Genomic DNA, 26942 nt, shown 5'->3' with positions numbered 1-26942 from the left:
GCCTTGGGCAGTTTTCTTGCTGAAATAATAATTAACAAATTAGCTGGGGAAAAATATATACTTGCCCAAGAGGCACAAAAGAATTTCATAGGAGCAATCGTTTACAAGGAGGCAAGTCTCCTCCATTGTGAGGAATTATACCCCAGTTCAATACATGATAACATCTTCAGGAGAAGGTGTGCGTTTTGACATACGTGTATCTGCTATGTAAACTGCCTCATCCTGCAGCTTCTTTTTGGTCTGTCAGATGCAAGTGTGCATCCCACATGTCTTTCCACCCTTTGAAAATCTTCCTGCTATTAGCTGGTCTGGAATGCCACCTCTGGCACCTCTGTCAAAAACATTCAGGCACGTAAAATCCTCCTAAACCTTTCGTTAGAGACCTATGTTCCTTATTGGAACTAATGCTAAATCTGTGAAAGAGCAAATGTGTCTTATATTTCTGAAGGGCTCAGATAGTTTTCATTGTATTATTATATTTGAAACAGACGAAGACACTAGAAAATAAAATATAAAATATTCTGCCCCATCTGGAGAGTAAGCTCAATACAATTTGATCTTTTCTTTTTTCATTTCTGTGTCTTAAATTGGTCCTATTTGAATTCTGCAGTTAACACCAGGTTTATTCTTAAGTTAATGTTCTGTGCAATAAATCTGCTTTCCAGCTAGGATGAAAGTAAGAAATTCTTTTGTATATGAATTACCGAACAGTCTCAAGAGGTTATTTTTTTCTTCTAAAGGAGACAAAACACTTGTGATTCACTGTCCCAGAGATCAGTCTTTCCTAACACATTTGCAGTTGTTCGTTTGTGTAAGAAGGCCTTGATCAGACAAAACTCCCACTGGTTTCAATGCAAAAGCTTCAAAAAGGCACACAGAAATGTGAATTTAATTGTCTCCAGGTATTACATCATATGCAGATTCCTACCCTGCTGATTGTTTTTTTTTTTTATGAGAAATGGAGTGAGAGAAAGATTTAGAAGCTGCTCCAGCCTAGAGTTTTCATGTGTTGTATATTAGAAGATTTCTTATTCTTCATGATGCCCTAATTTCCTTTAAAAGTAATTCATGAACTGGCAGTGTGCCATTATAAGATTATGAAACAGCAGCTTTCTGCCACTGTGAAATTATCTGCGATGCTTTCCATGTTCCCCTAGATGAGACGAGATGGGGGCAGGGGGGTGTAAACATTTGTTTCTGTCCTTCACAAAAATAGACTGCGGGGATGGAGTTATTCTGCCGCTTAGGTAGGGTTTGGGTATTTCCACGCATGGTGGGAATCTAGCAAGGGGAGAGGGCTTGTATCTTAATGTGTGTCTGGCCCACATGTGAGCCGACATCTGGAGAAGATCTCTCTCTCTGTGCAGGAAGACGAGAACAGGCATGCTGGAAGCGTACATCAGGAAAACAATATCAAGGATTTTGGTGTAAAGTTGAAAAGTGATAGGCTTAATGGGTGCAGGTACTGACAGGATCTCAGGGACTGGCATTAAAGAAGAACATGAGAACTCCCTCTGTAATGACTGGAGTAGTGCACACCTCCAGGGGGCATTTGTTTCAGATGTTTGTCTCTAAAAGATGTTCTCATTCAGCAGACAAGAGCACAGTGAGAGGCTTGTTTCTTTCTGAAAATCATTTTCAGTTGCAAAGGTCAGTTCTTCCAAATTCTGCAAAATCTACTTAAATTGCCTAAAAATTAGTTCCTCTTTTGAAATATGAAATAATGACCCAAAGATAAATAATGAAACACTTGATCCATCTCACTTCAGCAAGAGGCTGCTGAAATACAGCCACAAGAAAAATAAAATATTACCTCTGTATATGTGTTTATTTCAGGAATTAAACCTGGCCATGAGCATGGCAACAGTTTGTCTTTAATTCCAGTGAGAATGTATTACTCTGTTAAGAAGCAATTTTAAATACAACATTCAAAACAAGAAGTAAACTCTATACATCCTTACCTCAGAGGCTGTCTGGTGGATACACACAGTCCTTGTCCTTTTTAAATCTTACATGATTAAAATTTGGGGAGGAAGAGGAAGAACAATAATGTTATTCTCCAGTTTGTGGTTTGAAACCATTTGTTTTTCCTACTGTGTGAACCAAGATCCTGGGAGAGTCCTAACTCACCATAAACTTCAGAAAACCATGAAATATGAAATGAATGGGACATTATCATTGCAGACCAAAAAGCATACGATTAACATTCCCTTTTTTAATCACATAGTGGACGGTAAAGCATATCATCATTAGTGGAGGTTTAAAGTGAGGGAGATTGTTTTGAGAATATTTCCATAGATTCTTCCTGTATTCCTTTGCTTCCTACGTGTTTAAAAGTCTTCAAATCACTGAAAATAATATTGTCAATTGCAGATCTACAAATCCTATGCTCATCTTTTCTCATTTAGTGCTACAAGGACTGTCATTGCTTATCCTTAGATGTAGGCAGCATGAGCAGCTTTTTTTCAGAACATGGGAGTAGGTTATAGTACATTATGCAAATTTAGCATATGTGTTTTGAAAGAAAAAAATGCTATATAGAAAAAGTTTTATTAAAGATATTTAGAAGCTTATATTATATTTGTATCAAGAAACTGGTTTTGTCATCTTTTTAAATAAGGAAAATTATTTTTTGCGTCTCTCCAACCTCTAAACCCTTCCAATAATAGATAGTTTCTTTGGTGTACCCAGTGTGTTTCCAATGCGCCTTTCGCAACGGATGCGGTTTGAGCTGGGGCTCCTTGGAGGTGTGCTCAGATCAGTTTTAGGTTTTGCGATAAATCCTCTACACGAATTATTGGTGACCCAGGTACGGCACCTTGGGACACGGCAGTTGAGCTAAACTGCTTTCTTTGCCTTAGACGCCACAATAGTCAAAGCTGCTACTAAGTCAGGCACTTACACCAAAGAATATAAACACAAAATACTACTGCAGCATGCTGCAAAAACTGTTATGAAAAGTAGTTATATGATATGTTTCATAAGAGGATTAAAAAAATAAAAAAGTAGAGGAGGCTATTAGATAGATGATTTAACCCTGTCTGCTGTTCCCATGATAACTGTGCAGATCTGTAGGAGCTGAGAATTTAGCTCATGTCTCTTAACACATTATAATCAAAGCACAGAGTGCAGAAAAAGGGTCTGCTAAGGAGCTGGAGAAAAGACATAAGGAGAGGAGTAATTGTCATGTTATATCCAATCAGTAACAGAAGAGCTGCTCTACTAGATCGCACCAAATGCCTTGCTGGCATCCTATCCTGTCTCTGACAGTGGGCACCAGCAGATGTTTAGGGAAGAATATAAAAACAAGGCAAATATGAGGTAGTCTTTTTACTCCCAGCACCAGGTAATCAGCGATTCACGGATTTTCAGAATGGAAAGCTTATTTGGACCATTATATTTAATAGTCCCTGCAATAGGCAGCAGGATGTTCTTTCATGTACTTCTATGCCCACTTAGTTTGCTTTGGCTTCTTTATTACAGAGTCTTCGAGTATCTAAATGACAAACATTTACACCATTAGAGAAAGAGTGGGAACACATAAGGCAGGAGAGTGTTGGAAATGGAGAAAATGGTAAATTCCGTCACAGAACATCATCTCAGTACCTAAACAAAGCAAGGAGAGAAAGGGATTTGGGGCTGGATGAAGAATGTGCTGACTGGGACAGTCACGCACAGACAAAGAATTTAACTCCACATCTGGGGAGTTGCTCCCTGCCTTGAGATATATGCTTAGGAGCACTCGGGGCTTGTAGAATACAAAAAGTAGTTCTGTACCTGCAACGTCAAATAAAAATCTGCTTACGGGGGGACAAGCTGCCCGTTTTGTTTACTGCTGTATTAAAGTGCAGGAAAATCCTTACACTGAAGTGCTCTACAGAGGTCACGGCAGCTGAGGTGATGCTCCATCTGGACCCAATCTGCAAGTCAAAAGTAACCTGTGAGGTTTACTGTACTTAGGGCTATGCCAGTAGCTAGCGAGCTGTAGGGGAAGGAAGGGAAAAGAAAAAGAGGTGTGGGAAACAGCTGGACCAAGGTGATAAGGACCCAAGAACCCAGTGATTTTTTGTGACCTCTCTTGACCCTATGGTCCCTGGTTTTGCCTAATCTCTTTTTTGGCTTATTCATACTTTTGTTCTGTCTCACATTTGCAGTCAGAAGGCAGTTCTGCAATTTACTTATTTTTTGTGTGTATATTTATTTTAACTTTTCTGTCTGATTATTTCTTTCAGTGGGCCTTTGTACTTACACTGTGAGAAATAACTGTTTCCTATTTATGTTCCCCATTATATAGATTATTATAGACCTCTCTTATAATAACCAGATATTCACCTTTCTTCATATTCAAGAGTCTTATCTCCCTCCTTAATTTCTCCTCATACATTAAGCTATTCTGGATATTAAAACTCTCTTGCTGCCATTTGCTGCCCCCCCCCCCCCCCCCCTTTTTTCAGATGGGGCATGTGGGGTATTCAAAATGTAGGCTCAGAATGAATGTTTACAGTGGCATAAAGAGCTTTTCCACTTCATTGTGTATTCCTTTCTCATTAATTGTTAACACTCTTTTTGTCTGTTCAGTTTTGGTTTTGCCAGTATAGAACATTGACCTAAGGCTTTGAATGAACTGCCCCAAATAAATCTTGTTTCTCAGATGTGACAGTTAATTTAAAGGTTTGTTTAGAATTTCTTCTGAGTATATTACTCTGCACTCATCACCATGACCTTCACCTCCCAGTTTATCATCTGCCACCAGTCTTCTGAGTCCCTTTTGCAAATCTTCTCAAGCGAGGAAGTTGAACAGCACAAATCCACAGCCTCTCTGAAGATGGATCACCCAGTTCCCTGCCTTTTAACCAGTTAGTTATAATCCCAGCGCTGAGCTTTCCCTCTTACTCTATTGGACCTAGTCTCTTGTATTCATATACCTGGCTGCACTTAAAGCAGACATAAATATTGATGACGGTTTAGAAAGGTATCAGAAGCAGCCTACGCGCTGTAACCTAGAGCAAGGAATGGGCAATTTATCCTGTACCTGAGGTAGCTTTTGCTGCCTCCATTGAGCCGCTCACTGCTGCAGTCAGAACGAAGTTACACAACGTGGCTGAGCCAATCCAGCTGCTCGGGGCTGCCCAGGCGGGACGTCTTCCTCCCACATCTCTCTGCCCACACTCTTGGCCCCACGGTCCTGTTTCTCTCCTCACATGCCAGTCCTGCCAATAGTCTGTCGCCTCGATAAGCCAATTTAACTAGTTAGCCCGACAAAAAGCTGTTTAGTCACTTTCCTGTGTCAAGTCAGGCTTCCATCCATTTAAAAAAAGGTTGAATGGTGTGAGCGCAAAGCCTGTTGACAACCAGACCCGGCACAAGGAAAGGATCGGGAGTCTGTGGCTGGTGGGAGAGGAATGAGACCTTCCCACTTTTAAGGACAGCAAGCCGTTAGATTAGATGAAGTCATTTCACGTAAACCCACTCTTAGAACAGATTGCATTGAGCTGCCAAACTGCCCTACCACACAGTCAAAGGAGGAGGTCTTACTCCCTCCCCCTGTTTCCAAGTCCTCCTTCCACTTTGCCTCCTCTCTTTCATTCTCTTAGTCCTGCTCATGGTACAACTCCTCCCTTGCATCAGCTCTGGAAATCACACTGTCTGACTGATCTTGGCTGATCCCGAGGTCAGTCGACTCACCTCACCAATCAGCCCAAAACAGAAGGAACAAACTTTTGTTTCTGTTTTGCAATTTGAATGAGTTACGTCAGCTTCCCAGGGGATCAGATGAAATCCCAGAGACCTTGTAAGATACGCACTGGAACCAAGTGGTGGGTAAGAGAGGTAAGAAAGGGAAGGAGAGAGCAGTAGCACACCCACTCCTTGTTGCACATACGAAGTTCATTTGAAACTATACTGCTTTGGAAGATGGCAGATGAAACATTTCAATTTATTAACCTTAAGCTTTCTGACCAGGCACCCAAGATTTGCATCCAGATTTACTGTTCAGTAAGCTTACCCAAGTGTTCATAATTCTCTTTCCTTCTCCTTTAAATACCAGAGTGAATTGTTGACACGTCTTTCTGATGATCTCAAGTTTAGTACATACGTATTTTATGCAGTGGTTTTAAAAAAACGAGTCCTGCAAACTGAACTGTCCGCCATTCATTCATTACTTCTCCTAGGAGGAAGATACTGTGTCGGAGAACAATTTGGCTGAGCTTAACAGCTCATGGGTGCAAACGGGACATCACCAGCTATTCGCCTTTTAGATGTTTGCATGAAGAAAGCATGATTAGAAGGTGATCATGCTCAAGGCTTGACCGGTGGTTGCTTTTATGTCCACGTGGCTTGCTGGGAAGCACCTGGTCTGGAATGTTGGCCCAATATTCCTGGAAGATCACAGCTGGAGTTTAAAGAAAACTAAGGACATGTACATACAGATACAGATAGTTTGAGGCACTTTGGAAGTTTAAGGGCAAAGTAACGGAACTGTTGTGGCAACACTGCCTACAAAAATAATCTGTCCCTCTGAAAACTTTTGCTGCTATTTCTACTCTATTCAGAGACTGGTTTATGTGCTGAGGAATGGAAATTCATGTCCCTCCTGTTACTAAAATAAATATCCATGTATTTTTATGTTTTTGTGTATGTGTTTTTATAAACTTGGTAAGTCTTTTTGCCCCCTATGATACTTTTGTTTGGGTTCTGCAGATTAATTGAATACCAAGTGGAACAGCGTGTATTCACTTCTTTATGGTATACTAAATGTCCTTTGGTCTTGTTTTTAGCAAAGAGCAATGTTCCTTGTTCTTAGGATTCTCTCCTTTATTACTTTGTAAGACTCTATCATACACGTACTTCTTTTCTTCCTGGTTTTGATTAGCCTAATTGTGAATGTGCATAGAGTGAAAGCTTCTCTTCTCCCTCATCTGTGGGGAAAATGTCTGCTTATTATGCTGGAGTCTTTCCTACATCCTTTGCAGAGCTGCCTGAATGTAACAAGCATTTTGATTTACTTGCGTAGAGCGACCCAGTTCCCACATTACATATTTTGGTTGAAAATTATTTTGCATTTGCTAGTAGAAGAGGAACAACTTATATGGTATTTTAATATTTGAATAAATTAAAATTGTGAGATGACTATTCAGAAGTAACAAAACCAGCTACAAATATTGTTGAGTTCCCATTTATTTTCATAATGAAGAAAAAAGTGAATATTATTCTGTAGATAAAGCTATTTCATTTTACCTCTGCCAATAAAAATAGTTGTTTGAATAGTAAGTATTCTCTAGGAAATTCCACACTGATTTGATTTTTATGCCAAATATACCTTGAACATCTCTTAGGGACCGAAAATTTTTCCTATAGATATAAGAAAATCCCCCCTTTGTGGCATATATAACCTGATTCAAAGTAAAAGGAAAGATTTCTATGGACTTAATGTGTTTGGGTTTATGTTCATAATGCCAAAATCAGACTACTTAAAATCTACCCTGGTAGCAGGATAAGAAATCTGAAATTTGTTTTGATTCAGCTTCCCTATTTTTGCATTATTTGGATGATTACCCAAACAGGGCTTTTAAGAGGCTCTGGTCCCTCTCTTTGTAATTACAGCTCAGAGAATTTAGAGGCGTGGGACTGAACTGAAAATATGTGGGGTATTCCGAGAGCTGCCAGTAATAGGTAACCCATGGAACGGGCCTTTGCTTTGTTTTCTTCAGGTTGCTGTGACTATCTTGACTAAGGGAGGAAAGGGGAATTTTAGAAAAAGAAAAAGCCTTTTTTCAGATAAGCCCTTACTCTGCTAGGCTCCTATTTAATCATCCCCCCTGGTTAATAAAACAATTCCCTATTGTGCTGTACCTTCGGGCAACCACATAAAGAACTTGCCCTGCAATATGTGAGAAACAAGAAGGAGGAAAAAAAAAAAAAAAGTGATTTACATCTAACATGTACCTGTTACATTAACTGCAGACAGTAGAGGGCTAGGGTGGGTTAGGGCTGTGATGGGGGCTTCCCACCTGCCCTCCATCCCCGGACCTTCATTCACTGGCATCAGCCTTTGGGGCGCAATGGGTCCACTTTCACTTGCTCCGCTCCAAATTGGAGGAGGGAGGAGGTGGGAAAAAAAATAGGGTTTTTTTTTTTTGTCCTTCTGAAGCTTTAAAAAGTTTTCCCTTCTGAAGCTTTACTCCAAATCTCCTGTTCCCAGGGGGTTTTGGCGAACAGGAACTGTAGTGTGCGTTCATTTCCCTTCTGGCAAAGCCAGCTTAAAATAATAACAAAAAAGGTCCTCCGACATCGCAGTACGAACTGAGCCTTTCGTGTTGCTGCCTCACTTGTTCTCTGCTAGGCCACGCTTAAGAGGTTTTCAGAGGTGCTTTTAGTCTGTGAAGGCTTTCATGCAAATAACTCGCTTACTTAAAAATCCGGGGAGGGTAGTGGGGCCACAGCGGTCTGACTTTTTCCCTTCATCTTCCCATTACTTGTCCTACACCTTGTAAAGAGGTACTGAAAAGGCAGGTTATTATGTACTGAGAACTGGTGTGGCAACTGTTGCTTGCCCTTCATTAACGCTGGTGTTTAGCTGAACGACTTGACCTGAAGTGGCTGGAGCCTCCCGGGAAAAGTTTTCAGTTCTTTTGTTGTGTGGGTTTTGGTGGTGGTGGTGTTTTCCTTTTTTTTTTTTTTTTTTTTTTTTTACAGAGTTCCCCACCGGAGCAAAACCCCTTCTTTCTCATTTGCTGGCTGATGCCCTGAGGGCGACGAGGCTGAAAGTTTAGCAAGTTCTGTGCATAACTTCACATCACAAGAGCAAGTGCGTGGTTCTTCCCCCCCCCCGCCCCCCCACCTCGCCTCCCTCCTTTCTTTTTCCTGCTCCTAAAACGCCTCCTTCAAGTTTGCAGCTGGGCAGGACTCCAAAGGTGCAGCAGCAGCAGAGCAACAAGCCGGAGTTCAAAGTTAGCAGTAAATTGCACAACTTCCAGCTCATCGCTACGCTCAGTGACTATTAACAAGCTGGAAGGCGCTCCGGGAAAAAAATAGGGGAGAAGGGAACACCCTCGAATTGTTTGGGGCTCGCTGATGTTATGCTTCTGCCGCTGGGATCATGGCTCCCTTTGGAAGGAATTTATTAAAAACCCGGCATAAAAACAGGTAAAGTGCATGGGTACGCGGAGGAAAAGGGAGGGCGATATGGGATGGATTTCTTTTTATACTTTTTTTTTTTTTTTTTTGATTCTGGGGGAGGGATGCGTCGCTCCGGACCCGTGCGGTTCCTGCCAGGTCTAACTTCGGGGCTCACCTGCGAGTGGGAGCCGGGCCGGGGGGAGCGGGTCGGCGTGTGCGGAGGGGAAGGGGCGCTTCTCCCCCTCTCCCCCCCCCCCCCCCAACAACTCCTACCTCTGGACCTCTCTCTCCCCTCTTCGCTCTGGTTCTTTTTGACTCCTGAGCAATATTTTCAAGGAGGGGAAGATAGCTTTTCCTGACTTTGATCCTCCCCCGTCTAAACCAAGGCGAACTTTGGAAGTCCCCCGTGTCAGCAAGGTGAGACTCGGCAGAGGCTGGGAGGAACGGCTGGTGGCCCCGGTGTGAGGGTCCTGCCTGCGGCAGCAAGAGCCGACGGCCGCGGGGGAAGGGGGACGGGGACGGGGGCGAGGGGGAACCAGGAGCCCCTCACCCGCTCTGGGAAAAAACTCCCCGAGTTTCTCACGGGCGGGCTGCGGCGGGCCGGGCCGATCCGATCCGATCCGCGCCGGGCCGATCCGCGGGCCCCTCCGCCGCCCGCTCTCCCCCCGTTCCCCTGGGAGGGAGAGCCGAAGCCTACAGCCCCTCAGGATCAGCCCCATCCCTTCACTCGTCCTCTGGCTATAAGCCTGGGAGGTAGGAGAGCACCGATCTTTCAGCATGGGCAGGGGAGATGCTTTTTTTTTTTTTTCTTTAGCTTGAGCTGAACTTCAGCGCCTGTTTTGCTTGTGGGTTGTTTTTTTTTTTGTTTGTTTGTTTGGTTTGGTTTGTTTTTGTTTTGTTTTGTTTTTTTTTTTTTTTCTCTAGAAAAATGTTCAGGGTGAGAGCTGTGGTCCCTGGGTTGGCTCCTGCGAAGTTTCTTTATGGGGACTTTGCCCCTCACGTTGTGCGTGCTTCCACACGCCACGCACACCAACTGTAAAAAGAAGAAAAAGAGTTATGTAATCATTTTAAGTGCTAGGATGGCACTAGATTTTTTTTTTTTTTAAAGGGTGAAAAAGAGTGCTTGGAGTGGAGTAAATTTGCTTGGACCCTACGGAATTTACAGTGGCAGAAGCCATCTAGCTAAGACTGAACAGAAACAGATCACTGAAATTATGTCTCGGCGAGAAACTCAAAAACCACTTGCAATCTCTTCCCCACTTTGACTGGTGCTCTCCACTGAAATTTAGTTCATATTTTAGGGTACGCAAAGGAAAATCTTTTCAAGAGGGACTCTAAAAAGTCATGTAAAAACAACCTGATTTTTCCAGGTTTGGCTCTCTTTTTTTTTTTTTTTTTCATTCAATACACTGAAAGTTATTCTGGAGGGATTGTATTTGTTGGGTTGTGTGAAAATATTAACTTAGCGTATTATATGGAATAGAAATCAGAAAGAATGTAACAGTCAAGGTTTAAAAAATAGGATGCTATTCCAGAATTATTAATATTGTAGATTATTCTTTGAACAGTGTATTTTGCTAATGTGCCTGGAAACAGGAAAACTTTGATGTACTTCTTGTGTGGCCATTTTATGTTCAGATGATCCGGAGAGGTGGACATGAACTTTTACATGAAATTGCTTTTACATAGAGCTGTAAATTTATTACTATTAAAAAAGAAGTTTTGCTACTGCCATCAGTTACCTGCATAACTGTTAAATCACAAAGCATAGTTCCACTCTGTTCAACAGTGAAACTGTTTCTCTTTTGGACGTTTAAAATATCTTCATACTAATTGCATCAATCTCACTGTGTTTGCTGATGTGACATTTTATTCCCTAGGAAAAGAAAGTAATCATCCAAAGTTTTAAATAGCCAATAAAAATTAAAATACCAAAGGAACCACTACTGTGAACATCTAGCACTTTCTTCTCATTTCACTCTCCCTCCCCCTCCCCCCTGAAAAAAAAAAATAATAATGCGTTTAATGGCAAAGAGGTGTTGTGGCGATAAAAAGGGGCTGCAAGTCTTATGAAATGGGGAGGGGGGAGTCAAGAACAAAGACAACTACATAATTCTTAAGATGTGTTATTATCTATTCAAATATTTAAATTTCTGTGTATTTAACATTAGCTTTTGATAATGAGTTTTGAGAATTAAACTTTGCTTATGCAGTCAGTAAAAGGGTCTTGTAGTATGACTGAAGAGCTATGTAATAACTCTTTTCATTATAATTGTATCTTTGTGAGCTCATTTGAAACCATGAAAAGGAAGCCAAGTGAGCTTAAAATCCTTGACTGTGTTTAGAGCACTAGTTGGGGAGTCAGAACTTGTGGCTCATTACCTTGTTTTAGTTTGCCTACCTGTAAAGACGGACCAAAAAGGAACATATATATATGTATAGATTTAATTTCCTGCTTTGTTTATTAGGTCTAGTGCTTGTCCACCTCTTTGAGAAACTCAGGTTTTTTGCTTTTTCACTGAAAGTTTTTAATGATCGTTTGCTACATGCAAATATAATTCCTGAGAGTTATAAGACAAGCAAATGAGGAATAAAATCTCTGTTTACAGGAGAAGGACATAAAGCTAAGCCGAGGCAACAAAGGCAGTTGGAAGAAGAGCCAGAAGGAAAATGAAGGCGCTCTAGTCATTTGCTCAGATAACAAGATGACACATCTGTAAATTAGTGCTTGTCTTGCAGCATTGCCCAGAGGTCCCAGATCAGGGCCCAGTTTCATAGCAGACTCTTCACATTCAGATCATAAAATGTCGGTCTCTGCCCCTAAGACCTCAGTGTTTAAACAAAGAGGTTACTCTAACTGTATCTGTGCGTATGAGGTATTTTGATCAAGAGGCGGGGGATGTTGGCCGTGATACCACGAGCCTTTGGAGAAAGAAACTGAGATTAAACCTCAGGAAGACATAACCTGTGCTGAACTGCTTCTAGTATTTGAAAGATCTTCAGTCGGTATTACTCTCTTGGGCTGCTGAAATCTCAGTCACGCAAAGAGACAGCACAAGGCCTGGGTAACCACTGGGTCATTGTAAACCCTCATTTGATTTCAGAGGAGCAGCTGCTAGGAACGTGGCCCCAACGTATTTTACTTGGCCAGAAAGAGAATGAGTGATATCTTGAGATCTTTTTCAAGACTTGTGAGGAGTTTTTCTACTATTCTTTGATCTCCTGTGGTATCCAGAAATAATCGTAGTCCCTAGAGCATGTCTGTGCTTGTCAGTGTGTCCCCTGGAGAACAATACATCCAAAAGGTAGCAAGGCCATGCCCCACCCACCTACAACTCCAAATGTGCTCAGCAGGGACAGGCTGTACTCTCTAAGGCAATAAAGGAAAAGGGACAGTTTCCTGCAGGACTAAGCCTCTGTAATATGAATAAACCCAAGGGGATTTATTTTTATGCAAATCTCTTAAAGATACTATTCTTTGGAAGTGTGAGGAATGCTCAGCTCACATCACACTTTGGAAGTGTGGTGATGTGAGGAGATGCTCAGCCAAAGACGGAGTAAGAGAAAGGGCACGGAGTTCTTTGCAGATAATGTCTAGTATTGATCTAACACGTTACACTGCAGAGACAGAACACCTCCCTATTCAAATACGAGCAACAAATACAAAGCCTACATACTTGCAGTATTTATGTACCAGGGTTTCAGATTGTATACCATTTCCTCGTTGCTAAGTAGAACAGGAACCTATGCCCCATTGTTTTTCTGTAAGATTAGGACTTGTCTGCTCTTGGGTGCTAGATTGGGTCACTTCTGAGAATGGGTCTTCAGGTTCATTTAAATACTTCAGATGTTACCAACCCTCTCAGGGATATCTGGGCCCATCATTGTCTTATCTGCCCAGTGATCTCACACCAAGAAAGCTGACTCCATTGTTATTTCTCTTTCATTGAGGCCACTTTCTTGGGTGTTTCACATAAAACTTACCCAAACTTGTTGAAGTTCTACTGCTCCATGCAGGTTGTGGCCAGGGAAGTAGCAGTCTGAAAGGAACAGGATACAGAGAATCTGTTTTCTTCACATAGTTGTCCTTGATGCTGTAGGGCTGTCCTGTTAGGCACAAATAGCCTGAGAATTTTTTTTTTGCCAGTGTAATTCATACTGGTCCTAAATTTACCACGACCATTTGTATGCTCTGTTGACATACAACACATCTGAACCCACAGTACTGTTTGATGATGAAACAGTTATGTTAGAAATCTGTTATTATTTAAATGTATTTCTTGTTTTTGCTTTTCCTTCCTGTTTTGTTTTTTTTTTTTTTTTTCCATCTTTTACTGTCAGTGTCTCAGTGCCACAGCAGTTATCATAGTGTTTCTGTATAGGAGACAAAGATCTACTTTGCCTACTCTTTATGTCTGCCTCTCTAATCAGCTCATCTTTGGTTCACATGTAGAAAGAAAGACCATATATATCCATTCATTCGTATGGATATAGAGGGAGTTCTTCCTGTCCTGACAGTCAGAGGCCCCTTCTCAGTGAGAGAAACATGCAATTATTCTCTCAGGTTTTACATTACAAGCGCAGGTTAACGAACTAGATTAGAGACTTCACCTATCTGATAGTGACCTCGCATTACCATGTTCCCTCCCTTCCTCCCTCCCTCCAGTAGTTTCTCATTGTACCTCGTTAGCACAGTGATTTGAGTATTACTCTGAGCATCTCAACTGCTCTACGGTTGAGTACACTGCTGTGCGTTTTAAGCCTTTGTGAAGAAAACCTGAAAAGACTCAGCATTGAGGTTTGGACTGGAAAAGCTCTTGAAGATCAGCTGCTTATGTGAACGAACTGTGCATGACCCACACTGTAAGTCTCACGGGATCATGTGAGATGTCCAATAATTCTCCTCTTGGATAAGCATACCCAGAGAAAAGTCTATATGAAGCTATAAAGGTGCTTTTTGATTCAAGACTACCAGGCATTTGGTATGTATGTTGGAGGGGGTGGATGAAAGCTTGTTTAGAATTGGTAATGCTATCTGTGTGAAATTTTTCGACTGAATAGATGGTTCTTGTTTGGTAGTGGTGGAACACAGTCTTCTCCTTATTTTACTTTTCCTTGAGCGTGAGATGTATTAGTGAACTATCAAAGAAGAAGTTCCTTTTTGAGCCAGAGGTCATTCATTATAATTTATTTTCTGGTCTGGCTTGTCAGCTTTGTCTCAGGGGTCAAAATGGTTGCATACATTTTCTAATAATCTTTGTACATATTTGTTCACTTCACTTTCAGGAAGAACTTTTTGTCTCGCAAAACACTAACCTTATTTCTAAAGAGTTAATTATCTACTATTCCAGGAGGGCAGACAGCAATTTCATTCCAAAGGAGTAAATAAAATGAGTAATAGATGTGTGTAATACTACACCATCTAAGGAAGGACCATTACTTAGGTTAAGTTGAAGTTAATCTAAACCAGTGGTATAATGTAGAGTCAGGCTGAGAAGATACACTTCAGACAAAGAAGCACGTTTTTAGTAATGCAGAAGAAAAATCGTGCTAGTCAGTGTTGATTTCTTATTTTACTGATGAAAAATTAGCATTTTACCTGCAGAGAAAAGGCGCAGACATGTTGATAAATGTGTAATGATTTCAGTAGAGAGATACAAGCTTTCGGAGATGGGGATTTTTTGAAAATTCTCATAACTTTAAGAAAAGTCAGTAATAATCAGAGTAGTCGATCTTGATTGGCCTGCAAAAGTATACACTTACACTCAGAAAATCTTATTTTTTTGTTTTGTTTGTTTTATATGATGAATAATAACAACCTAAAATTATGATCTTAAACATTATTATTTACAAGCCTTAACATTACACATGCTGTACAAGCCTTAATTAGTTCGTCTAATTTCTATATTTAGTATGTAGATAAATCCTTATTAATGGTGACAGAAAGGATGATGCAAGATAAAGTTTTTGTTTAAGACCAGACACTAAGTGAAGCCTGGAGTTGAATGTTGGACATGCTGGTACCCAGTCATGTGCTATTACTGTCAATTCTATTGTTTCTCTTATGTATTATGATACTCTCAAGACGGTGACTTTCTGTCTTCTTCTGCAGTGTTACCGTGCCAGCAATTCCCCAAGTATCGCACAAGACACAATAGATAAGAGCCAAATGGTTTCAGGACAAACAGAAGGAAAAGGTGACCAACCCAATGGAATTAGAGGAGAAAATAGCTGACTTAATTTATTAGTGTAACAAAGGCCAGAACCATCCTCTACAGAATGTAGGTACTAATCAAATACAGTTCACTGTAATTCTCAGGTAGGTAAGAAACTATATTACAGACAAATGTCATGTGGAGTTTTCTGAAAATTTCTCTCAGATCAGTTTGTGTCTGGCCTGTTTTTTTAATCGACTCGTCCATGCCTATGCCTCCCATTAGAAAAAATTACTTAGAACTGCTGACTGTAGTATAGTTTTCATGCAAATTCTGGTGATGGCGTTTTACCTTCCAGGGTGGTAAATTTTCCACGGACCTGCAAAATTCCTGCAATAAAAAAGAGGATTTTTCATAAATCATTTCACATGCCTATGTGTAAGACATAAATATAAAAGCTAAGAGCTAATTAGTGATCCCGGAAGTTGCATTTTTTGAGGAGCCTTAGTCCAAAAGAAAAATTTTGAAGCACCTTTCTGGCACTCACCTCAAATAGGCACCCACTGGTCACCTTTTCCTGTCTCAACCTAGCCAGAAATGCATTTAAGGTGCACGTGTTGTAATAGTGATAATGATACCAACTTGTTTGTGACCTCAGACAACTGATAAGCATACTTAGTTTTCCTCAGCTGTAATTTAGGTGATAATATTTACATGCCTGGGGAAAATAAGGAGGGCATGACTAGATGCTGTAAAATCTGTAGAAGTGCAGAGTGTGAAAACCAGGGAGAGGTATGAATAAAATCTGGGAGTTCCTTCTTTCTAATTCTTGTACAGTCCACTAGTGTTGGCTGCCATGCAGAGTAATGGGACATACTGTGGATTGTTGAGGTTTGATTTCACGTGATGCACTGAGGAATTTTCAACAGTCTGAAGTTTTTCATAATGTTAAAATGGCTTGTGAGGAGGCTTGTAACATCGCAGAAAGGGAAATAAATAAGAAAATACCACGTGTATCTTAACAGATTTTGAGGTGGTTTTGTGAGGTGAACATAAGGAAAGAAAGTTGGCTTTTGAATCCAAAAATCAGAAAGGAAAGTTTTCACTCATACTGATAGTAAAGTTGTCATGTGATTATATTTTTAATGCTATGAAACCTAAGTTCTGATATTATGTGGAGAGGAATAAAAGACACTAAACTTGAAAGAAAAAAGTTTGGCACACCTCTCAAAAGCACTTCATTTAAAGATGTATGTCTCTTTCACCAACTTTTTCCTATTTCATTTTCACTACTGTCTGCCTGAGTTCATGTTTGCCTCTGTCAATTTGAACCATCTCATTTGTTGTTTAAATGGTTGCTAGACATACATTTTTTTGAGCATTAGCATTAGAAGAAGCCAGACTACCAAATTATTTCTTATGTTGTAATCTTGGAGGTGATGCAAACGTCTGTTGTCCTGGGTTGGGGTTGGGTTTGTTTTTTTTTTTTTGTTTGTTTGTTTTTTGTTTTTTGTCACATTAATTAGCTGCAGAGTAATGACAGAAGGAAGAAAAATACTTTTATAAAGCAGGTAAATATTTGCTGTGAATGAAATACATAAATATCATTTGTCTATTTTGGGAGTCAAAACTCTCAATCTGATTAATTTGCTTTCTTTATTTTCCACCCCTATCTGTTCTCATTCATTAATGTAAAGAATTCTGAGTTATGGATTTCCCATCATAATGAAAAATATAATCATCTCTCTTGAAAAGCACAAGATACCTATTTTGTCCTTTTAATAATACAAAACTAACACAGCTTAAAATAAATACGCAAAAGCATAACATTCTTGTGTTCAGGGACAAAATTAGGTGTATAAAAATGTAACATATTAGACCAAGTTTTGTTTTGGTCAGGTATAAATGTGTTTACCTTACTTTAACTTGTACGGATGCATGACCTCAGTGGAATAATGTAGTTGAGTGAAGACTACTAATCTTTAAGTGAGTCTGCCCTTGGGTCTTGAACCTTCAATTTGATCTGTCTTAATAGATTCCTCATCCATGTGGAACACCTTACTTTGCTTTCCCCAACCTCCTCCAAATTCAAAAGGATTATTTCTACAGAGAGTAGTTTCCCGTGTGAAAGCACTTTTAAACTAGAAATTTTTTCAGAGCAACAGCTGAGGCACTGTTTTGATGACACAGAGTATGCCTCATTTGTCATAGGAAGTTATCAGTTTTTGCTCACTAATCAAAGAGTGGCTTCATGATATTTCTAAATGCAGGACCATGCGCCGATTTTCAGCTGCTTTTGTTTGTGTTGGCTTCATAATTGGTAAAGTGATGTTCTGAACTGTTATTTCACTTGGACGTTACCTGTTGACAGACTTCCTCTGTACTGATTGCTAAAGCACTAAGTGTGCTTGTTTAACTTGATTATTGCCTGTATCTCGTGGGGCCACTTTGTTGTTAGCATCCTGTTTTACCAAAAAGCTCAGTACAAATCCAGTTTTCTAACAAAAATTTAGGATTGGTATTGACTTTACTGCACTTTCCCAGACTCCTGGTACTTTAAGGTCTAGGTAGATAACTAATCATGTTTGTTTACCCATGAAGGCCACTACAGGTGTCAGACAAAGATCTGAGTTATTTTTGGAACTGCACTTGTGGACCGTCACAGTACTTTTGCTGACACTCATATTGTTCATAAGATTCAGGTACACGGGAAAACACAAAAGTCGAGCTTCATGTTACTCAACTTGAGCCATTGAAAATTTAGGTATCTAGTCATCTAGGTACTCTTTGTAGTTAATGGATACATCTAAACACTTCCAGAGGGCAATTCATTCATCCTTAGACAGGCTTTCAGTATGGGATTAGTCACCCTTTTGGAGGTGCCTATCTTAAGCCACTGATTACAGAGGAAGGTCAGAAAATTATCTTTGACTACACATCTACATTTTAAATAGCTTAAGGTAGATGACATGAGCTCCACCCCAGTCACTTTCAAAGGGAAGGTCTTCATGGAGCATGCTTAGACTTTGTAGAGCACCTAATTAACCATCTTTTGTACTATTCATTTTAGAAATTAAAAAGGCAATAGTGAATCGAGAGGTGAATTACAGGTGGATAATCTATGATTAAGGGAGAGCCATCCTAATAGCATGGATGTTTTCCCTGCCCCTGCCGCAAAATTCCTACGTGATGTTGAGCAAGTCGCATAAACCACAGTTTACAAAAGAGGTTACTCACTGCATGTTCCTCATTTGCTAATTCAGTGTCCTGTAATCTGTTGAGCAAAGGACATTTATGGATGTCCTGCTTTGGATGTGCCTATAGATATCAATTCAGCTAGCCCGAGTGGGAACTTAAACGAGTGGATAGCTTTGACCTAAATCTTTTTGAGCTTTGGTTTGTAAAACGGAGTTCTCTCCCTACAAGAATATGTGGAGATAAATTCAGTAATGTGTCAGCTTGTGAAGCAATTGAATATCTGGTGATAAAAGACATACAGCAAAAGATTAAATTAAAAATTATGTCTTCTATAAAGGGTGGTACTGCACATAGGAGAGAAGGTATAAAATTAACACATACTGAACAAATGTAAGTAATAAGGGCCAGATTTATGAAGGAGACTTTGGTACCTGAATGTCATTGTAGTAATCTAAGACAAGCTTTACGAACTTCTGCTGTTCACAAAATTATGATTAAATTCTGAAGTAGTAACATTTTGACTGGCAGCACTCCCCAGCCACCTCTACTCCCATCATTTCTTACACTGGTCCTGAAAACCCTGCAATTATGTGCCTCCCTCAAACCTTACCAAAGCTAAAAAAAAAGTCAGTCTTTCAGTGTTTTTGACCATGAGGTCCCATCTAAAAGCCTTGTTCAGAGCATGAGCAACAACACACAAAGTGCAGCCAGGCACCCTGGCGGCCAGAACACCCCTGTGAGATGCCCACCATAGCATCCTTACCGTGTATTTGTCAGGAAAGTCCTGTCAAGGTATTCTAAACTGAAATTCTCTCGGTATTTCCTGTTGAAGCTGTTCCATTTTGTGCTGGCTTGTATGCGTTACAGTAACCCAGAGAAAGACAAGGATTCTTGTTGAAGGTTTCAGTGGGAGAAGGGCTTCAGGCTTTTGGTTGCTGTTCTAATTAATATTGTATTTTTTATGCAGTGAACATCTGAATGTAGTCTAACATCACCCAAGTCCTGCCCTTTTGTTCATGTTTTTTGACTACTTTAGGTCAGTTCCTGCTGAACTTGCTGGTGTCAGCAAATCTCGTTGTTAGGAGTTGAACTTTTTGTGGAAGTTTAGGTGTCCAAGAGCGGATTATGAATTTCAGCAATAGGGAAGACATCTGAAAATTGTCACGCTCGGTGTCTGCAATGCCTCAGTACCTTCTGTAGCTCTGGCAAGACTGAGTATTGTCTCTTGTATGCATTCAAGTGAGGCAGGGGTCCAATGTAAGGGAGAGATTGCACCTTGCTATGGATACGCTGAATCAAACTCATTTTTGTTGAACTAAGTAGCATGGAAAACTTTAACACCATTGCTTAAAATTTTCGAGTGCTTGACTGCAACTTAAGCATATTTCTTTCTGCTAAAGCATTTGTGCATGGTAGGCATATATTCAGTGTATAAATGCACGTGCGACAATTTGTGTTGTATGTGATCAAGGAATGCATATGTGTAGCACATAAGATATACCGTCACATATCTTATTATAGATCTAACCTGCAACATCTACATCTAAAATACAATAAAATATATTACAAACCCCAAATCTTCGTATGTATAAACAGTATTTGCGGAAATAGCCACTTCTGTAGATATGCATCTACATATTACAAAACTGGGTACGTAGAAAAGTTCTTTAAAAGTCAGAAGTGACAGACAGAATGTGAACATGTCACGGAAGAATGCTAAATATCTATATTTCTCCAAACATCACAGAGTTGTTCACATGGCAGAAGGAAGGATGCCTTCATTCAGCTGTCACTGCGGTATCCATTCAGCTTATGACGTGCCTTGTTAGAAGTAAACTACCTTTTTATCCTCCCTGAGCTATGAAGTCATCTGAATTGCTCACATGTTGAAAGGATCCCCACCTGCAAAGACATTTGGATATGTGAAATAAAGAAACATTGGATTAATTTGCATGTTGACTCAGTCTGACTTTCTGTGAACTGAAGACAACAAGGAGCTTGCAGTGTCTTTCTGGTGTCACAGCCTTCATGGGATAATCACTATCCTGCCATAGATGCATCTAGCCCCATTATTTCTTGGGCTTGCCTTGGTCTTTGGCCACAGACACATGGCCTCCTTTGGCCTCGTCTGGGCTCATTGCAGGTTTTTGGCCCGTACTTGCTCTCACTGTTCAACACAAAGCCTTTTCCAGGGTTTACCATCTTTTCAGCTGCATCAAATTTTTGAATTATTTGTTCCTGAAACTGTTCAATCACATTCAGGTGGGTTTATCTTAGAGTGTTTAACAAGGCTTTTATCTTTATCCTCTAATTCGTCATGACTCATGTGGTTTGGAGAACAGTCAGACAAGCAGCTCAGCTCCAGCAGAAGGGTTGTGATGGACAACTGACACGGCTATGAGCCTCTTCAGGTGGCCTCAGCTGGAAACTCATTATCTGTACTTATTATCTCTTTTCGAGAACAGTTTTTGGGTTTAAGTCATGATCATTCAAATATTTTAGGATTCAAATGGCTTTTTATCTGAATCATGGAATGTCTTTCCTCTGCAGTCAGCTTCCTTCATCTTCTCACAGCTAAAAATTGTGTATGTGTAGTACTGGAAACTATTCTCTGTATCTCTGTCTTGCCTACACTTTCTCCTCTACATTGATCCAGCGAATTTCCCATTACTCTTGATCTTTATGATCCAGCATTAACCTTGCTTCCAGACAGCAGTTCCTTCCTTTTTGCCTTCCCTATCTCTATTGCTCAGCTGGCTAGAACTAGTTTTGCAAGCTCCTGTGCCCTCTTTAGCATATCCATTGCTGGGGCAGAGCACAGTTGGTAAGGTTAACAATTTATTTCATTTGTTCAGTCGCTTCTTCAGAGAGTATGTGATGATATTTCAGAGACCCTATCAGCCTGTGCTAACCACATATTGAAGCATTCATTGATAAGCAATTTTAGAAAATTACTTGAAAGCATAAGCTGCACAAATCTCTCAGATTGTCAATGGACACTAAAATGCTTCAGGTTTCTTTTTTAAAAATTTATGTCCACTCTTCTTGTTAACATAATTATGTATCCAGTACTCAATTTAGCTCTTTAAGGTCAAGATTTATGTAAGAGTCCACTTCATCATCTCTTTTTTTTTTTCTTTCAGCTCTTCAAATATTGTAAGTAATGGAACACATTTGTCACTGAATTATCTTTCAGAAAGTTTGAGGGAGAAATCTGAAAAAAAAAGAAGAAAAAAGAATAGATTGTAAATGAGGTCTTGATAGAACCCCTTTTGAGGTGACATCTTCAATATAATTTAATGAAAGCAAATGAAAAGGGGAAGATCTTACAGTATAATTTCATAGTGGGGTGCTTCATGCTCTGCAAAATTTATTGCAATAAATACAGAAGAAAATTAAGCCCCATCCGGCCTTTCTTACTCCCAGCAAACTGCAAAGAGATACTCAAACTAGGTTTTATAATTTACAGAAAAAAAAGCTATTTTGAAAGACCTTTAGATGTCAAAAAGTTAAGAAAGGTTGATGTTTGATGAGACAGCTGAACAGATCTAAGAGGCTTGCTGTTGCACAAAGGACAATTCTAAGCCCCTTTTCCAGACTCCTGACCACTCTGCCATTTCCTTTGCACTGGTACTATTCTCACCTGACACCATAGAACCCAACTCAGGGACCACTATTAAAAAAAAAAAGTTTTTCCTTTTTTTCTTTTTTCCCTTTTTTCCTTCCCCCCCTTTTTTCCTTTTCCCCTCTTTTTTTCCTTTTTTATTCCTTTTATTTCCTTTATTTCCCCTTTCCCCCTTTTCCCCCCTTTTCTCCTTTTTCCCCTTTTTTTCTTTTTTTTTTTTTCATTTTCTTTTTTTCAAGGTTAGCTTACTGCCAGTTTAACAAGCTGGAAACCCTTTGGTTAAACTAGCAGAGCTGGCACAAGCAAGGAGATGGGAATGTCAGGTAGACATCAGATTGACCGAACTACTTCATGAAATCTTAAGTCATACAGACATCAGATTGACCGAACTACTTCATGAAATCTTAAGTCATACAGTTGCTAACCTATAAGACTAGATGTAGCAGTAAAAATAGTATTTAAGATAATCACTTTCCTAAGGTAGTTATCTTGTACGTAATTTTGTATACTTTGGGGATGGATCTGGGGAGGGTTGGGGTGTTTAAAAAACAGAAGATAAATATACTGATTCCTCCAACATTCTTTTGCAGAATCACAAAGTACAGTGTCCAAATTCTGAAATTCACCGCAGGCTGCTGCTAGAGCAGCTGCAGCAGTAGTTACAGTAGGTCGACATTAGGAAAAGACTATAAGGAAAAGAAGAGGTGCTTTGCTGGGGCTTGGGGAACTGGTGAAAAGAAACAAGTCCATCTGGATTTTCTTTCCTTTCGTTGTGAATGAGGTTAGCATCTGCCTCGCGCGGTGCCACCAGGAGTAGAAAAGAGGCACACTGAACTGTTTGAGCTGTGCGCTGTGTATAAGGGTAACTTTATACTGCTGTATAAGAAGGCGACCATGCCAGCCTCCTTTAGCCCAGGGAGTGTTGGAAAGGTGGCACGAAATCTTATTATTTCCTTGTCTTTATCTTGTTCCTTTATTTAAGTTACCTTATTATCACTGGTCTCCGTGTAGTGTGCTTTGTTCATGTTTTGGCAGTCCGGACCCAACCTCAGAATACTTTGTGTTTATTTCTGCACTGGGCAAGATGTCAGCAAACCCAGGGGAGGGAAATAGTATACGTTTGCCTTTCAACAAAAGCTGAACTGAATTTCATGGAACAACAACAGCAAAAAATCGCGCATTCAATCCTTGGAATTCCCCTTGCTTCTTTGATCTCAAAAGCTCATAAACAACCAGGGTGCTTCTAAAAGGCAGTTACAAAAATTCTAATGGGAGAAGTTAGTTAAACCAAATTTCTGTTAGCTCTAGTAGCAGCTCTGACTTTGCCATTTAGAAGCCTATGTTCTAAATGAGTTATAAATGATTCTGCTTCCTCTGTACTATTGAATGTGACAGAATTTTAGAAACATTCTGTACATTATTAATAGAACCCCCATAAAGCTTGTGTAGTTTAACTAGTGTTTAAATATGCATAGGCACTTAAATAGGCACGGGAACAATATAGAGAATTATATTTTTGCAGTGTAGCAAAAATTCTTGTGGTAGATAAAAAATGCCAGCGGCATCTTCATTTGTCCAGTGCCCAAAATCAAGACGTAGCATTTGTTATATTGGTATTCCTAAACTTTGCATGTTGCTTACTAACACTGAGGAATTTGAAAGTGCCCATTTTCCCATTCCCCCCATCATGGTCTAAAGAACTATTACCACTGAATATGTCGGTGTTTGGGTTGGCTCTGGAGTTTTTCCTGGATCTTCCATTCCTGCATCACAGCTGCTTCCTCAGTAGCAGTTGCAATATACACATCAACATGTGTTTTCCCAGTAAGGCAATTTGTTAATGTTATTGTTGCTCATCTTGGAAAATATTTTGGTGGACAGCTAGCTCTCCTCTGTTCTCAAACCTCCACTCTGTCAGACCACCACAAATACAGACCTGATATGATGAACGTGTTACCTGTCATGCCATCTTGTGTACACAGCACATTTGCTGATGTTACTCACTGCAATTCCAAACATTTTTTTGACTAATATCCACTTACCAACCTTATGACTTTGAATATACAAGGGAGAAATGATGATTTGTCTGACAGGAAGGCAGATTTAAAGCGTAGATGTAATTTATAGAGAATGCGTACCCTTAGGGGGAGAGGAGTAACTTCAGAGGTAAGACAGGAGCCAAGGGCAGGGGCAGAGGTTGTCGTCTTCATCTGAATGGAAACTGCAGCCTTTGCACTTGCCTGTAGGTTGGGTGATTGGGAGTGTAAACATGGTATAGGGCAGAGCTAATAAGTGAAGGGGAGGACTTAGTAGGCTTTTGGTCACCTCTGCTGAAAATCTGCACTTGAACTTTGCAAATGAGATTTTGCAAAACAGTATCGACCACTGGAGCAATGGCAGAGGGTTATGTCATTATTAAATGGAAGGGCGGGAGGCTGTGCAGGATAATCCACCATAACTGTCACTCTTATCTAGTGAACAAGGTGTACAATTCCTCTTACAATGTCTTTTATTTCTTTTTTTTTTTTTTTCTATTAGTGCAACATTCTGAGTTAGTGCAATTTCTCGGCTTATTTTCCACGTAGTATAAACTCTGCTATCCATTTACTCACAGATAACAGAATTGTTACTGTGAGTTCTTGTTGGTTCTTCCTATTGGCTGCTTTTACTTTATATCTATTTTAAGTAGTGTCAGGTTTTTTTTCCCTTTTTATTTTTCTTAAATATTGGTTGCAGTTCAGGCACCTGTGTCCAAGGAGTACAGTTATTAGAAAGAAGCACATGATTTCCCAAGGGATTTTTACAGAAATCTGACACTTCAAGTCAGCAAGAACTCTGGTGTGAATGACTTATTTGCAACGAAATAACTATCTTGCAGAAATATTTTTTAAAAACCTTCAGAACTTTCATGTTATTTATTCTGTGACAGAATAGTACTATCCCATTCCAATTCAAAATTACTGATTGAAATTTGTCATAGAACACTAATATACTGTAAAATGATTGCATAGATAGAAATTTTCACCATAGGTCATTGCTGAATTATAATGTATGCAATTTTGTGCAGTAGCCAGCTGAGGTGATGGCATTCCTCTGCAGAAAGGATTAAGGAACTAGTTATAGTTTAAGTTCACAAATGATAATTGATATAGGACATAATATTCAACAGCTGTTGCTAATTAAAATGTTTCATAAAGGCTTCCTGACAGTATGGGAATCTTGCTGAGTTAAAAATGTATGCATTTAAAAAGGAATTACAAAATGAGCATGTATACTAGGAGAAATGTGTTGTACATAGCTAGTTAAAATAGCTTTTGTTTAAATTGTTTTCATGTTTCAAATATCTGAAATATTTCCATTAGAACATCCAAAATATTGTGTGTTTGTGTATGTTTGAAAAATGTCACATGGAGATGCCAAATTTTCTTTTTTTTTTAATAAATGCTTATGTACATTTCTGTAAAGGAGGAAGCCGTATCATAGAGCAACGTTAAATGGATAAAGAAGCAGATGGCAGAGAGAAATTTAAGTTATTTCTTTTGAAACAATTATTTTGTTTTCACAAGTTCTCTTGGTGTTCTTTACAAGTCTTCCTGCAGTATTGGGACTACTCTGATTATCTTTTTTGAAGGGATAATGATGATGATGATGATGATGATGATGATGATGATGTTGTTAAAGTACCAGCGCTGCTGTGCCATGACAGTTTTTTTTTAGACGTTTGCCTGGTTTTCATGTGATGCAGAAGGGAAGAAGGACCAAGTTTCTGACCCATCATGTATGGGATTTCTGTCTCCTACTTGATATGGACTTTAATTGTACCTCCATTAATATTATTTTTTGTGGATAGGTGAAGAGGAATGGGAATGCAGTTAGTTAATAGACTGTCTTGAATCCTTAAGGCTTTGGAACAATTCCAGCTTCACTGGGTGGTGAGAGAGCGGATACTTCCTCATTGCTGCCCTTAGGAAACTCAGTAGTATGTAATCTGCTTAGGCAGGAGACATACTGAGTATAAGATTTGGCCTTTATTGCTTTCTGAATAACTTTACAGAAGGTGACAGAAAGTTGAGAAAAAAGGTGGATTAAATGTGGATAGTCTGAATAAACTTAATGTGAACTTTTAATATGATCCATTTGTGCCTGAAAGGTTAAAATACTTCTGACCTCAGTGTTCACATGGGCTGTGTATTCTTTATAGCTTTAATGTTTAAAGTCACTGTCAAAAATCCATTTGGATCAAATTAAGTTACAGTTTCTTCCAAGCAAGAGCTGCAACACATGACACCAATGCTTTACTTTTTTGCAAATTTCACAGATAAAAATCCCACAGACCCAAAATATGTTTTGACCTTTTCTTTCAGAATGATCTTCCACTCTCATATATGCTTTATTTATTTTTATATATGTATATATGGTGACATGCTGAGATTTTGAAAAATAAGTAAAAAAAGTAGTATCATATCATCATTTCTTAATGGGACGTAGTGACTGGTAAACTTATTAGCCCTTATATACCCTGACATGTAAATATTGGTTGTATCAGAAGCTCTCAAATGACACGGAGCATGTATCCTATGCTACAAATGCAGGTTGTTTGTATCAAGTAGGTATCCCAGTAATATTGGCCTCTCCTTATTTCCACCAAGTAAATATAATTAAAAGCCATCAGATTTCTTTGATAGGTAGTTATGGCTTGGATCTGAGACACAGAGATAACAAGGTTATTAGCAAGTGCTTAAACAAGGCATGCGCTCCCTGGGCCCTCGCACATGAAGGAAACATTTCTGGGTGCAGAACAAAGAGCAGACCATAGCGCAAATACGTACTTGCCAAAATCCAAGTGG

General features: G+C 39.6%; 1 protein-coding gene across 1 annotated transcript in view; it reads left to right on the top strand.

Annotated features, from left to right (window-relative positions):
- The first annotated feature begins 8911 nt into the window (after positions 1 to 8911).
- Positions 8912 to 26942, top strand: part of RASSF9 (Ras association domain family member 9) — a 28422-nt gene continuing 10391 nt past the window's right edge. Inside the window, exon 1 of the mRNA XM_082498252.1 lies at positions 8912 to 9144. Coding sequence (XP_082354378.1) covers positions 9098 to 9144 — 47 coding nt within the window. The 5' untranslated portion in view covers positions 8912 to 9097. The remainder of the gene's footprint in view (positions 9145 to 26942) is intronic.

Source organism: Vanellus vanellus (assembly GCF_965231255.1).
Source record: "Vanellus vanellus genome assembly, chromosome: 1".
Taxonomy (NCBI): domain Eukaryota; kingdom Metazoa; phylum Chordata; class Aves; order Charadriiformes; family Charadriidae; genus Vanellus; species Vanellus vanellus.
The sequence above is the reverse complement of the archived record's forward strand: the minus strand, read 5'-3'. Positions and strand labels throughout refer to the sequence as shown.